We start from the raw sequence: 14,735 nt of genomic DNA on the forward strand, positions 1-14,735 counted from the left end.
AATAGTAAATTAATGTTATCCTTTAAAAGCAAACAAACCAATATAATAAATTTTGGGTTCTCTTTTACCCTTAAGGGATTCCTTAGAATAGAAGATGCTCACAATTTATTTGTGAGTTGAGATTCATGGTACCCATCCACACAGAACAAGGTGATGATGAGGGGCCTTTCTTTAAAATCAAAGATTTTTGTCTTTAAGTCCTATGGATGCTCCCTTCAAAATGTCTGCCATGTACATCCTTTCCTCTTGATTCCCCTGTTAAATCATCTAATCTCAAACTTTCGAGATCTGATCCCAGCAGTGATACAATAGATTTTTAAGCTGGCCTCCCTGTCACTACTGTTTCTATCAAATCAATCCTGAATGTTACTGTTAGACTATTCTTCCAAAACTACAGTTTTCACCATATCATTTTTAAAAAAGATTCTATTTATTTGTTTGAGGGAAAGCCCGAGGGGGGGGCAGGGCAGAGGGAGAAGCTGACTCCCCGTTGAATGGGAAGACTGGGGCTGGGCTCCATCCCAAGACTCTGAGATCAGGATCTCAGCCAAAGGCAGACGCTTAACCTACTGAGTCACCCAGGCGCCCCTCATTTTTAAATTTAGTAACTTGCAATAACTTCTGTCCACACAAATCAACATCAAATTCTTGGGCAAAGCATGGTGTCTCCTCCTGGTTTCCAGCTGCGTACACCAGAGTGCGCTCGGTGGCAGTCTTAGCGTCCTGCCCGGGTCCCCGGGCTTGACGGCCCCTTTAAGTTACCCGTATTTGCATGCAACAGGAAACAGGGTGTGGTTTGTTCTTGGATGAGACAAAAGTTGTGTGCTGAAAGCAGCTTATCCTTGACCTGGAGCCGGCCCTGCTTTTAGAAAAATATCTTGTTTACAGTTAAAACGTGGAACGTGAAATAGCACTTATAGTTAGAAGGAGGAAAGTAACCGGCAACTGTGAATACAAACTTTAAATGCTCCTGCTAATATAATAATAGCTACGATTTATTGAGTGTTTACTATGTGCTAGGCACTCCCCATTGTCTATCTTAACTCTGAAAGAGATACCATTATTATCCCTATCTCACAAATACGTTGCCCAAGGTCATACAACTAGTAAGCCAAGACGGAAACCCAGGAAGTTTGGCTGCCTGGATAGTCTCCTAACCACAAAACTAAAATAACTTTTAATAGAACCTAAATCTAGTGTCACCCTAAAAACCTAAGAAATGGCTGCCCTAGGAAATAACAAAGAATGTTTTAGGCTTGTATGCGAGAAGAAATCGCCTCTTTCTGGAAGGAAAAGACTTTTTTCTGCATAAGAGTGTGCTCACGCGTGGGCCCGAACCTGGCACGGGCGGTTGGTCCTCTTGTTATGCCTGGTTCCCCTCTGCCTAGCTCCTTCACCTATTGTTTCAGATGTTTCATTTCACCAAGAAAACCCACAGTTTAGTGAGGGCAATGCTTTGTTCCACATTGGACTACCGATGTGGGTCACCACAATTTTGAGAGTGTCGTGGGATTACTTCGGAGTGGAGCCCACGCTATGATCCTCTGCGGCAGCCTCCTGGCTAAACTCAGTTAGATCATTTTAATGGTGCAAAAACTGGCATAAGCCGGAAAGACTGCAGAATCAATGTGTCGGCATTTTAAGAAGCTTCTAATAGAAATGTGACTGTAATATACAGGTAGAGAGCCCTGACTAGGCAGTCCACCCAACACAGGAAATGCCCATGCCTAGAATTCAGACAGAAAAAAAACATTGTACACAGGATGTTGTCTCAATTTTCTATTGCAGGGCGAACAAGTCCCACCGGCTCACAGAGCTGACTATGCACACCTCTTTCCAGGCTTGAGGGCAGTGGCTCATCTTGGTAGCCTAAAATTGGCCATGGTAGGAGTATTCAGACCACGGGCTCCCTTCTTCCGCCCCCTTCAGTGGTTTAACAATAGCACACCGTTGAAACTACCCCAATAGTTGCTTAAAACAGCAGCTATGTATTATTTCTCGCAATTCTGTGGATTGGCTGGGCTCATCTGGGCAATCTGCTCCACATGGTGAAGCTATGGTGACTCATATGGCTGCATTCGGCTGGAATAGGATTTCTCTACCTTCTCACTACATTTGGGTCTAGAGAATTATTTGTCGTGGAAGCTGTCCTGTGCTTTGTAGGATTTTAGCAGCATCCTTGGCTTCTGCCTAGCAAATGCTAATAGTGACGACCAAAAATGTCCCTAGGGGCATAATAGCACAGGCTGAGAATCACTGTGCTAGGAGCTTGACTGAGGTTGAAACATCAAAGATGGCTCCCGGGAGTGGTAAAATTGAATGGAGTCGCTTATGTCAAGGGGTTTTAAAATGGAGTTAGGAGGCTATTAAGGGGGTGGGCCCTATGCCTGTCCTCACTGGTGGAAGCATGAACTTTTGAACTGGGCCAAACTGCAAATATTCCAAGGACTCTGTCAGAACACCTGCAACTTGCTACAGTAAGAGATTTTTGCATAGTGATATCCTTAGCAACCAATTATATTCAGTCAAGGTTAGCTTTCTACTGCCAACACCAATCAAAAATTTTTTGTGAATGATGTATACAAGCATTCCCTTTTTGCTTTAAAAACTCCTGACTTTTGTTCCCGAGTGGGACATTATTTGGTTTGCTACCCAAATCTGTGTACCCTGAATTGCAATTCTTTGATCCCAAAAAAATGCTCTGGCTTAATTATTGCCTCCTTAGGTTGACAGTTCTCATCTTCTTGATGTCTAGGATCCTTTGTTAAAAAGATATTTGTTCACAATACTTGTTAAAGATGATAACACAGACTTTATTCAGGGGGACCACTACAATGGAGTTTGTAGTAAGGGAGGGAGATTAGGCTCGACTTTGAATACAACAAGGAAAAGTGGGAATTTAAAGCCAAGGAGCAGGGTTGGGGGTCAGTGGATGGAAAAATCACCAAGAGGAAGCATCAGGGTTAGGGAGACCCTGGCTAAACTGACTCGACAGGATTCTTGCTGAAGGCCGGCCAGGGTGATAACATATTGAGGGTGATCAGGTATCAAGAAGGGGGTATTTTCAATAGACTGACTCAGCAGGAGTTTTGCTAACCTGGGAGTGAGCAGACCAAGGACAGAGCCAAGGGTTAGGATCTCTTCAAAAAAAGGACCCAGAGGAGCCTGATGCAATTTTGGGTCAAAGAGAGAGTCTTTGCCATCTCCTCCGAATGGCCTGTCATCATTCCATTCTAGCTCAAGGTCTTCCACAGCATGATGGCTGGCTTTAAGAGAGTAAGAGCAAAAGCTAAAGGCATGGGAACCAAAGCAACATGACTTTTGCTGTATTTCTAGTTGATCAAAGCAAGTCCCAAGGCCAGATCAGATTCAAGGGGAGGGAAAATAGACTCCACATGTTGGAGAGAGAAGTAACCAACTTGTGGCCATCTTTAATCCATGCAGTAGCATATTTGCATTCAAGGATTCAGTATGAATATCCTGCAGAAGGAAGGGAAATCTTGAGAGAGAATTCTATCGAACATCAATCAAAATTGACTCCAGAAACAGACATAACAGCCCTTATTACTAGACCAGAGGTGAAACAGATTATTTACATGATGATAAAGAAAAGAACCGCATCATATACGGACAAAGCAATGTATTTCTAGATTATACAGTATTTGTTAGATCAAAGATTCATAACAAAAGTTGGAAGTTGCTTCTCTGGTTAGAATATTGGTAATGATGTCTTTCCATTAAAAAAAAAAAGTAGTCCTTACTAGATTGTTGACATAAATTTTTGTTTTTTGATGGAACAATGATGACATTATTGATGTTTCTGAAAACGGAAGCAGTATTGTGAATAGTCAACTGTTTTACATTAGTACTCATTGCATTTATATCATTATAACTATTGGAGATTATAGAGTTTTAAAGATATTTCTCAAGACATTTTCTAAAGCACTGGTTGTTTATAAGAAGGATCCAGTGCCTATCTTCTCACTTGAATTTTCGCCAATGCATCAACTCACCTGAATGCTAAAGATAGAAGTAGGTATTTTTTGCTCTAAGGCACTATATTCCAAAAAAAGGTATTTAGCAGAACTCTAGTTTCACAGGATGTTAACGGGTATTTCATGTAAAAGGATCTATAGGTTGTATAAGCTTGGGAAATTCTATGTTGAGAGTAGGCAGGTTTCTTTATTGCTGGATTTTTTAGGGTCTTGACTATAGTCATGTATATTATGACTAATAAAGTTTACAGTGTTTCCTAGACTTATTTAACCACAGAAATAGAGGCATGTCTTACATAACTAGTATTCTTCAGGGCACTCTTGGTAGAACTTGTTCTAAGTGGAAATAAAGGAGGAGGAGGAATCTTGAAAGAATTCTATTCAAGTTCAATCAAAATTAACTCAACAAACAGGCAGAGTGCAGCCTTAGCACTTAAAAAATAGGTGTTTGTAAAGCCAGCCCTCAGTCCTACTATAATGTTGGGCTCGTTCCATACATCAATAGTATTTTGACTACAGAGGACTGAAACAGTTTAAATAAAGATTATTTTGCAGAAGTTATTTTAGATTCATGAAATTGACTCATCCAAGATCATCAAAGATTAATTAGTTGAAACAGTAATTTAGAAAGGAAGAACCAGAATAAGTTCATACCTTTTCTCTCTTCTTGTCTTATTAGCAAATAAAAATTGCATATATTTACAGTGTACAAAGACCAATGTTTTGACACATGTATATATTATGAAATGATTACCACAATCCACCCTTTTCTTATAAACTAAATTTGAAGCCCTTAGGAATTAGAATTTGGATTGCAAGCAATATATTAACCTAGTTGTGGTAGACAGCTTCTAAGATGGTTTTCACTGATCCCCATCCCCTGGTATTTATGCCCTTGTAAAATCCCCTCCCTTTGAGTGGGGGCTGAACCTGGTGACTTGCTTCTTGCTTCTGAGATTAGGTTACAAACAAGACAGGCTTCTGTCTTGCTTACCCTTCTCTTGTTCACTTGGATGAAGCCAGCTGCTCTATGCAGAGGTTCATATTTTAAGGAACTGAGGGAGGCCTCTGGCCAGCTACCCTGAGGAACTGAATCCTGCCAACAACCTCAGGAGTGAGTCTGGAAATGGATTCTCCCTGAGCCGAGTTTCGACATGACTGCAGTCTTATGAGAGAGCCTGAGCCTGAGGACCCAGCTAAGCCATGCCTAGATTCCTGACACAGAAACTGTGAGATAATACATGTGTGTTGTTCTGAGCTGCTAGATTGCAGGGTAATTTGTTAGGCAGCGATAGATAATTAGTGCAGAATTAAAAGAGGTATTTAGAGAGGGCCAGTGTTGTATTATCCAAGTCAAACCTTGCAGACAGCCAAAAGAAGGACTAACGCACTGTGGTTAAATTGTGCTTTGGACTGGCAGCATAGAAAAATACTGATTTAATTGGGAAAAAGCATGGAGGATCCTGAAGATGAAATCTAGGTGATACATATCTGAATTTTCAGTGCTACTTCCAGAGGAGATATCAGAAATACAAGGTGTAGAAATTGATAGTTGCCTGGCCACTGTGATTGCTGAAGAAGATACTGCTGTGAATTGGCTCCTTGCTGTAAAAGATGGCCTTGAAAAAGAGACACCTGTTTTGGTTTAAATATTTTAGCTAGTGGGGAAGGATGTTATGTCTGCCAACAGCATAGTAATGTGGGTTTAGAAAGTTTAGAAAGTTTCTTTTTTTTTTTTTTTAGGTCTGGTTTGGATTATTTCTTTTAGGTGTTCTTCTATGTGTTCTTTAATTCCAGATATGTGTGAAACACTTACTATATGCTAGGTGCTGATTTAGACACTAAGGATACTTTTTTTTTTTTTTTAAGATTTTATTTTTAAGTAATCCCCACGTCCAACATGGGGCTTGAACTCACAACCATGAGATCAACAGTCTTATGCTCCACCAACTGAGCCCGCCAGGGGCCCCTGCACTGAGGATTCCACGGGGAAATCCTCACTCTCTTGAAACTTCCATTCTAGTGAGGAAAGACAGAAAGTAACAAAGTAAATAAACTAAAAATAAAATATACCATATTGTAATAAAAATTAAAAATATGTATGATAGTAAGTAAGTACTATCAGGAAAAAGAAAGCAAGGGAGAGATGGAGGGTTAGTTCTAGCTTCTGTACCAGTTATGTTCTGTACCAGGTCTGGACTATAATCAACTGTGTGTCCATTGCTGTACTGGGCCCACTGTGATCCGCTTTCCAACTCTACCCAACAAACACCAGAGTCTCTATGGCTTCCTCACTTCCCTCTGTAGGCTCTGTACTCATTCTTGTTTCATGTCCTTTTATTACTAATTAATTAACTTTTAAAGATTATTTATTTATTTTTTTAGTAATCTCTATACCCAACGTGGGTCTCAAACTCATGACTCCTGAGATCAAGAGTCACATGCTCTTCCAACTGAACCAGCCAGGTGCTCCTGCTTTCATGCCCTTTTATAAGACTGATCTTCATGGCTTCCCCATGAAGGCTTCTTTGACAATTTAGCCTCGGTTAATCCCTCTATCTTCTGGGGATCTGAGGGGACCACTCCCCTTCCAAAATGAAAGGAACCAAAACAAAATACAACTTACCCATCTTTTGTTTTCTTTGTTTTTAGGCTACTAATTGATTTTTATCTGTTCCCTTTGTGTTTGTTATTCTGTTGCACACTCCTCCTTTTCCCCAGGCTTTTGAGTTTGGTGTGTTTTTACACCAAAACTCAATATATAGTATGTATGGAACATGTAAGCAAAACACTCTTGATGGTAGCTTCACTGAAAGAAATATAAAAGATAAAAGATATGATGCCTGTCTTTGCAGAATTTAATATATACTTGGAGAGAGAAAATGCTCTCCCTGCGGTGAGAAAACCGTGGAAAGACAGCCCATATAAATCAAATACTTCATGGTATGGTATGGCAAGTGGCTTCCAGATATTTTTGGCTTGCAACCACAATGAGAAATGGACTATACAACATGACTCTGTATGTATATATATATTTGTGTGTGCGTGTGTGTGCAAACTAAATTTTACAAAAATAATGTTTTACAAAATAATACTTAATTTCTATATGGAATGCATTCTGATACTTTCTCTTCTCTTCCAGTTTTCAAAAAATGCTGGTGGAAACCCTCTAAGCTGATCTCATGACCTGCTAAGAGAATATGACCCACAGTTTGGAAAACATTGGTATAGCCATGTGGTGAGCACACAGAGGTAAAAGTAAAAGAGTATTGAATGTTATGAGTCCAGAGATGTCTGTCTTGGAAAAGATAATTGATATATCTCTTGAAAGAAGTGTCCTATTTCAATTATTGGGGTCCATGTCTGTGTTGATGCTGAGGTCAGACAACAGTATGAGCAAAGAAGGCACAGAGGTTAGAGTAAGCAGGAAGTTCAGGGGTCACTGAAGAACAGAATTCTGATTTTTTATATGACTGCTTTGTAGATTATGGAAATAATATAAAAGTCAAACTAAAGGCCTGAAAACAGATTATGATGATACCTATTTGAGAAAATATTAATATTGATAATTGGGAATAGTTTAATAGGAGAGCAGATCTACAGCATTTAATAATTCATACCATTATTTGCATTAGTATTCCCTTTTGTCAAAATTCTTTATAATCACAATTATTGCTATTCCTCAAAGTAAACCTCTGGGCATAGGAGAGGCTATTTCTAGGAGAAACTGGTACATAGAGATAATAGGCATAGTTCAAGAGTGTATTTACTTAAAGTGACTTTAACAGATCAGGCTAATTCTGGCTCAAAGGACTTAGTTGATCTCAAGAGTTTAGAAGACAGGTACACATATCAAGCAAAAATGCAAACAGAACTAGAACACTGAAACAATGACCACTTATTCTGATCCAGCCCTGAAGAATGGCTTGTCCCTTTTCTCAAGGGTATAAATTGTTTACCTTTGATGACCTGGATTGTTGCTGTGCTTTACTCAGTTTTGTTTTTTTTTTTAAGATTTTATTTATTTATTTGACAGAGAGACAGCCAGCGAGAGAGGGAACACAAGCAGGGGGAGTAGGAGAGGAAGAAGCAGGCTCCCAGCAGAGGAGCCCGATGTGGGGCTCGATCCCAGAACTCCGGGATCACACCCTGAGCCGAAGGCAGACGCTTAACGACTGAGCCACCCAGGCGCCCCTGTTTTACTCAGTTTTGCAAACGCCTGGGTATGAAGTGGGTGATGAAGTTTGGGGGAAGGAAACCTTGGGTATAGGTATACATTTTTTGAAATTTATTTCAGAGAGCACGGGTTGATCAGAGAAATTAAAGAATGGGAAGCCAGGTGTGGATGTACAGAGCATAGTGACTCCCATGGTTTCCTAGAGCTCTTCATATTTCCTTCTGGAAGCATCTTAGGGGAGGGCTTTGTGTCACCATCCATCTTTTGCTCATTAGACAGGCTTTCTCCCTTTCTCTCTCCTTCAGAAATGATGTGAAAAGGCAAAGATAAAAGGGTTAGGATTCCAAGGAAATTCCATATGTTGTATGGAAGTAGGAAATGGAGTCCTTAACCTTATCTAAATTTTATTTCTAATATCTTGATTTTAGTACTCTTTTTTTTTCAGCAATAAAATTGGAACCACTGCCTCTGCATCAAATTTGACTAAGGCTAAAAATAGATGAGCAAGGTTAAGCATGGAAGAAGTGGCCCAGCTTCTCCTTCCTCCTTTTGATTTTGTTTTAGTTTGAATGAGAAGGAGGTGGCTTACACAATGAACAAGAACAACAACTGGCTGGATGACTGTGTGCTTTGAGCCAATTATGATATTTTTGTGGGAAAGCTTCCAATTCTTAAGTCTCAGTTATGTAGAGGTGGGAGGCAGCTGGTGTGAATATCTGTCTGCAGGGTACATGCATACTTACTCTGATCCAATATGGCATGACAGCAATGTGCTTATTCAAGAAAATGGTTATCTCAGTTTTCTTGTATTCTAACATAAAACTTCTGGGGCGCCTGGGTAGCGCAGTCGTTAAAGCGTCTGCCTTCGGCTCAGGGCGTGATCCCGGCGTACCGGGATCGAGTCTCACATCGGGCTCCTCTGCTATGAGCCTGCTTCTTCCTCTCCCACTCCCCCTGCTGTGTTCCCTCTCTCGCTGGCTGTCTCTCTGTCACATAAATAAATAAAAATCTTTAAAAAAAAAAAAAAAAAACTTCTTCATTCGCACCACTCAAGAAAAAAAAAAAGATAAAAAAAAAAAAAAAGCAAGGCCAAAGCCAAGGTCACCAAAATACTGCGAGATCTCTCAGCCGCCTCTAGTGAAGGATCCCAGTAATGAAATTAAGCTAAGTCGGAACTGGCCACATTAACTCATTATCTTCATCCCCAGCTCCTCTGTCCTCCCCCTGAAGTCTCCATTTAATTAACCACCGGCAGCATTTCCTCCAATTTTCAGAATTTTTTGACTTCACAGGTCCAGGTGGTGACCAAATCCTGCTGCATATACCTTCAAAGCATTTGTGCATTCATTTATTCATGTACTTGTCATGCATTTAATAAATACTTACTGTGTACCATGCACTGTGCTAGGCACCAAGGATACAGCGATGACTAAGATAGACACAGTTTCTGCCGTCACAGGGGTGGTAGTCCAGTAAGGGTCCAGACAGATGAGTAAACAGGCATTTTCAACTCCTTTGTGTGGAAGCTGTTTTAGTGGGGGAAGGTACAGGGAGCACAGGGGGCAAATCTACCCTTGGGCTATCAGAGGAGACTTCCTAGAGAATTGATGATTTAGTTGAGACTTCAAGGTTCAGACAGATGTAGCCAGAAGAAGAGTGCATTAGGCATCCCCCACTCAACAGATTTTTACTGACCACTTGCTGTGGGTCAGTCTTTCTGCTAGACTCTGCAGAATTAGGTAGAAAGATAGATTCAATCCCTGCTCTTCCAGTGCTTAGAGGAAGTCAGGGTGGGGTAGAAATAGATGTGAAAATATAGGCACAAAATATCTATCTATCTAATGTAACCATCAATATATACTAGGGAATTAAATGGTTCATCATTTTCCTGCTGAAAAGTCCAACCAGCAATTGCTCCTGAGTATCCAGCCATCCTCCCTGTAGCTCCAAGCTCTGCTATGGACTCTGCTCCCAGTCAGAAACCCTCCGTTAGGCGAGGAGCATGGGGAGGGTTCTCTTCCCTGTGCTTCCCTTTCTGTCTCTATGCTTTGCAATACAGCCAATGAGCCTTTACTGAAGAGCTGGGTTAATTAAAGAAAATTACACTATAGGAGGGGAAAACTGTAAATTGTCAGCTAAAATATTTTTCCTCCTTAGTTCACGGGGAAAAGAAACTAATTTATACACTCAACAAATACAAGCTAGCTGTTGTTCCCTGAGGTGCCCAAGACTGATAAAATCTACTACCTATGGAGCTTTCATGTGAGTGAGAAGGAGATAGGGAATAAGTAAACATGTACATTGACAACTTAATGAGAGATGGATGAGACAAACAGTGATACATCTGATAGCTCCTAAGGGAGGGTGTTTCTGTTACAACATCCTGAAGGAAGTGTGTTTGATCTGGGACCTGAGGTTTCGGAAGGAGCTGGTCTGTAAAAAGACAGTTTAATTGCAGAAATGGGAACCAATGTAAAACTCTCCCGAGGGGTCTGTCTCCTGCCCTCATGCCATTGCCTCTCTTCACAGGTGTCACGTTCTAATCTTAGCCTGCTCACAACGCAGCCATCTCTCTTTCAGGGCAGCTCAGCCCTATCCATGGGGGTTGGGTCTTCCCCCACCTGCTTCGTGATCACAGGCAACATTTAGTTTTATCCCTGGATGGTGCGTCCTGTTTGTATGAACTACTTTCACCACAACACCGTGCCGGCTTCTCATTCAGGCACCCTGCTGTTCATTCCCATTGTCTGGGAACTCAATCTTATCTCTGTAATTACTGAACCTAAAACTGATCTTGAAGGGTAAGGTGTTTTGATGGATTATTAACCCGAAATTCTTTGTTTTCACTTCTTGTTCTAGTCACCCGCCCGTTTTTCCGTACCATATTGTTCTAAGCTTCAACCACAAGGTCAGGAGGCCACCGAATAATTACTTGAGATGCCACCAGATTGGCTTAAGGGGTCCACTTCACGAAGCTCGCTCCGCAGATGCCCAGTAGCTCCGCAGGCCCGCGGTGAGTGCGCCAGGATGACGTCACTCGAAAGTGGCCGGCTCAGCGCGGGCGTGACGTCACGCGGGCGGATCAGTCCGCCGTGAGGTCACCCGGTGGGCGCGGCCAGGCCGAATCCCCAGTGTCGTCACGGGCGGGGGCGGGGCCAGAGCGTGTCAGCGAAGCCGAATCAAAACAAGCCGGAGACCCGCCTTTTCCCTCTGGCTCGGGAGCGCCTCGCTCGCGTCCCGAGCCCGCGGCGCTCGCGCGGCTGCGAGCCTCGGGTGGCCGAGCGCCGGCTCCAGGAAGCCGGAGAGGGCGCGGCGGCCGGGATGGCGCGGCGCGGGCCGCGCGGCTAGACGGGCGCCGAAGGAGCCGCCGGCCCGCGCCCTCTATTCTCTCGCTCCCGGAGCCCGCTCCGCGCGGGCCGGGAGCGGCCGTGCGGCGGGGAGCCGCCTTCGCTGACGCCGGGCACCTGGACGCTCGCGAGATGCCCAACCCCAAAAACAGCAAAGGCGGCCGCAAAAACAAGCGCGCCAACAGCAGCGGGGACGAGCAGGAAAATGGAGCCGGGGCCCTGGCAGCGGCGGGCGCGGCGGGCGCGGCGGCCGGGGGGGGCCTGGCGGCGGCGGCCGGCTGCGGAGCGGCGGCGGCGGGAGTGCCGGGCACCGGGGGCGCGGCGGGCACCGGAGGCGCGGGGACTGGCGCCGCCAACGCCGCGGCCGCCGCGGGGGCTGCAGCCGCGGGCGACGCCAAGAACGGTAAGACGGGGCTGGCGGGGCGAGCGCCAACTTCCTCCCCGACGGGGACGGCGCGGTGGCGGGGCTTGGGGCGGCGCGGGCTGTGCGTGGACAATGCGAGAGTCAGGAAGTGCTCACCCCGCCTCTCCGCCCCGCGGCGGCAGCCCCTTCCCGGTCCCCACGCCTGGCGGGGACGACGGCTCCGCGGCCCCTTCCTGGGGTCTGCGCCGCTCCCGGGTCGCGTGCCCGGAGTGGGCTGCGTCTCCGACTCCGAGGGGCCCCCGGGTGCTAGGCGGCGGCCGTGCTTCCCTAGGGCCCTGCCCGTGCTGGCGGGGCCGAGTGTGTGCCCCGGGCCGTGGGGGAAGGGGGGAAGGAAAGAGCTGCCCAAGTTGAAAAAGAATGATCCCATCGGAAACTTAGACACCAGTTCATTCTTCCGTGTGTCCCTCTCACCCCCCCCCCGTCTTTCCTCCCGAGTGAGGAAGAGCCTTAAATCCCAGCAAATCCAGGCTTGCTGCGGCAGTTGCCACAGGTGAAGAGGCCCCGAGACATTTTTACTATAGGGCGTGTGTGTGTGTGTGTGTGTGTGTGTGTGTGTGTGTGTGTGCTTTTGCGCGCGCGCGCTCTTTAATTCTCTTGCTCGCTTGAGGAAGGAAGAGAATCTGAACTTGACTTCCGTTCTCAGACCGGAGTTAAAAAAAAATCATCCTCTATATGATTCTGTTTCACAGTTTTAGAAGGAAGCCTACTAATCTTAGGTAGTGCCTGAATGCACCTCGGGGGGGGGCACTTAGGGAATAGTGAAGATGTGACAGGATTGCCGTTGTCACTACAGAGACATGGTTTTCGTAACAGGATGCTGGGCAAACACTTTTTTCTTACTTGGACAGTTCTTTGCATTCCTCTGGTCAGGCAGTTTTTCAGGGAAGGGAATAGAGGTATAATTTAATGAAGGGAGATGAGGATCTTTTTATCTGGCTGTTAACTTGTAGCTTTTCAGCTTTTGAAGCCATTCTTTATGCAGATCAGTCACTTTTTAAACAGGCACCTGTGCTTAGAAGAACCCCACAGTGCTCTGAAGATAGAAGATTGAAGTGTAGCCTGTTAAGAACAGAACCATAGGCCACTTTGGCTGTGTCTCTACAATATTGAAGTAGGAAGATTTTTCTTTTTTCCAGAAACAGACATCCTGGTTTTGAATGTGTGATAATACAGTTTTCGGCTATGCCGTCTTCTCCATGTTCTTTTGTTTCCCAAGCTCTAACTTCTTTTTGGTGTTGATGTGGCAGAGGGAAAGGAAGACAGGCTTGTGGCTCAGCCATTTAGAGCTCTGCCTTCTTGGGAAGGTTGGTTTTTCTCAGACTTGATTTCCTCGCCTTTAAAATTGAAAAAAAAATTATATATATTGCATTGGTTCCCTCATAGGGTTATTGTGAGGCTAGGAGTGTCACTTTCTTGCCCAGTTCGCAGTTCTTATTTTAAAATCTTGTTACATTTCTAACATGCTTAGTAAGGTTCCTCAAAAAAAGTGATCAATGAATGATAGCTGCCATTCACTCCTTCAAAATTATTAAGCACTTACAATGTTACTACTACTGTGCTGAGTAGTAAAGGGTACAGTGGTAATCAAGAGAGGACATCCTGGTCCTCATGATCTTGCATTCCAGTTCTGGTGGTGGTCTGGCTTACCCTTTTATTTTTTGTCTGTATGGAAGCTTCAAGTTGGCTGTTTCCTTTTTCTTCAAAAGATTAGATCACTTTCCCTGAACTCTACCTCTGAAACTAGTAATACACTCTGTGTTAATTAATTGAATTAAAATAAATAAAATAAATCTTTAAAAAAGATTAGATAACTTTAAGGTGCTGTAAAGAAATTTTTTTCGTAGGCTGGTGATACCTCCCCCTTTGTAAACTTCAGGCTGGTTATGATGTCCCTATTATTACTTTACTCTGAAATGGCAAAACTCAGGTATATTTAGTAGTTCTGTATATGTCTGTATGAAGCTGTGTATTTCTGATTTGGAGCTTATTTTATGAAATGAATGGGGAAAAAGGGAAGAAATGGGCCAAATATTGCCATGGTTAGGTTAGAGAAGGTATAAACTTTGATCAGTGAGCTGTATTTTATGATGCCACATTTGGTTCTGACATGGTATGAAGTCTCAGTAAATGATCCACCTGAATTTGAAGAACTTCTCACTGCAGTTGATAACTGAACATGGATGCTAAGGCCTCCTGTGTACAAAATTTATAAGTAAGGGAATTACAAGTGCTTTTTTCTTTTCTTTTTTTCCATTTAAAGCTGTGCTTTATAATGTTGGGGTGGGAGAGGTGGCATGGGTGAATTTTAAAGGAAGGGACAACAGATACACAAACTCTCAAGGATCAACTGATAAGGTCCAATTATTTTTGAATTTTAGAATGACATCAGTTGGACCAGTATAGTATTTCTAAGTATATTTCAATTTTTTTTACTTAACTGTGACATTAGATTTTGTGATTATGAATATTACAAATCAAACAATTCTAAGGATGTAATAAATCGGAATTCTGTTAAACTTTTAAAGGGTTTGTTCTCACTGTACAACTCAGTTATGATTTACATCTGCAAGCATGCCAGTCTCATGAAGTTAATAGTAGTGGCAGTTTGTACTTGTTTGGAGTTTATGGAATTGTTTTATGTCTTGTAGTTCTTGGGCATTATGGCCACCAGGGAAGAGTAATATTAGTTCTTAGTTGTTCGCTGTTTGTCAGTAGGTATAAATAGCTGCTTATTCTATAAAAGAAGACTGCTAGTTAGGGAAAGCTGGGGAAGCCATGTTGTGGTCGTAGGT

General features: G+C 43.4%; 1 protein-coding gene across 2 annotated transcripts in view; it reads left to right on the forward strand.

The window, feature by feature from the left end:
- The first annotated feature begins 5,142 nt into the window (after nt 1–5,142).
- The window catches only part of HECA (HECA ribonucleoprotein granule regulator), a 52,565-nt gene continuing 42,972 nt past the window's right edge, over nt 5,143–14,735 (forward strand). Inside the window, exons 1-4 of one of the 2 annotated variants that reach the window (XM_045814713.2) lie at nt 5,143–5,224; nt 6,851–7,014; nt 7,138–7,247; nt 11,032–11,185. In XM_045814713.2, coding sequence (XP_045670669.2) covers nt 11,110–11,185 — 76 coding nt within the window. In that variant the 5' untranslated portion in view covers nt 5,143–5,224; nt 6,851–7,014; nt 7,138–7,247; nt 11,032–11,109. Of the gene's footprint in view, nt 5,225–6,850; nt 7,015–7,137; nt 7,248–11,031; nt 11,186–11,352; nt 11,923–14,735 lie in introns of those variants that run through there. The other variant, XM_045814712.2, reaches the window with a different exon arrangement.

This window comes from Ursus americanus, chromosome 11 (genome assembly GCF_024610735.1).
Source record: "Ursus americanus isolate L20-20 chromosome 11, mUrsAme1.1.p, whole genome shotgun sequence".
Classification (NCBI taxonomy): Eukaryota; Metazoa; Chordata; class Mammalia; order Carnivora; family Ursidae; genus Ursus; species Ursus americanus.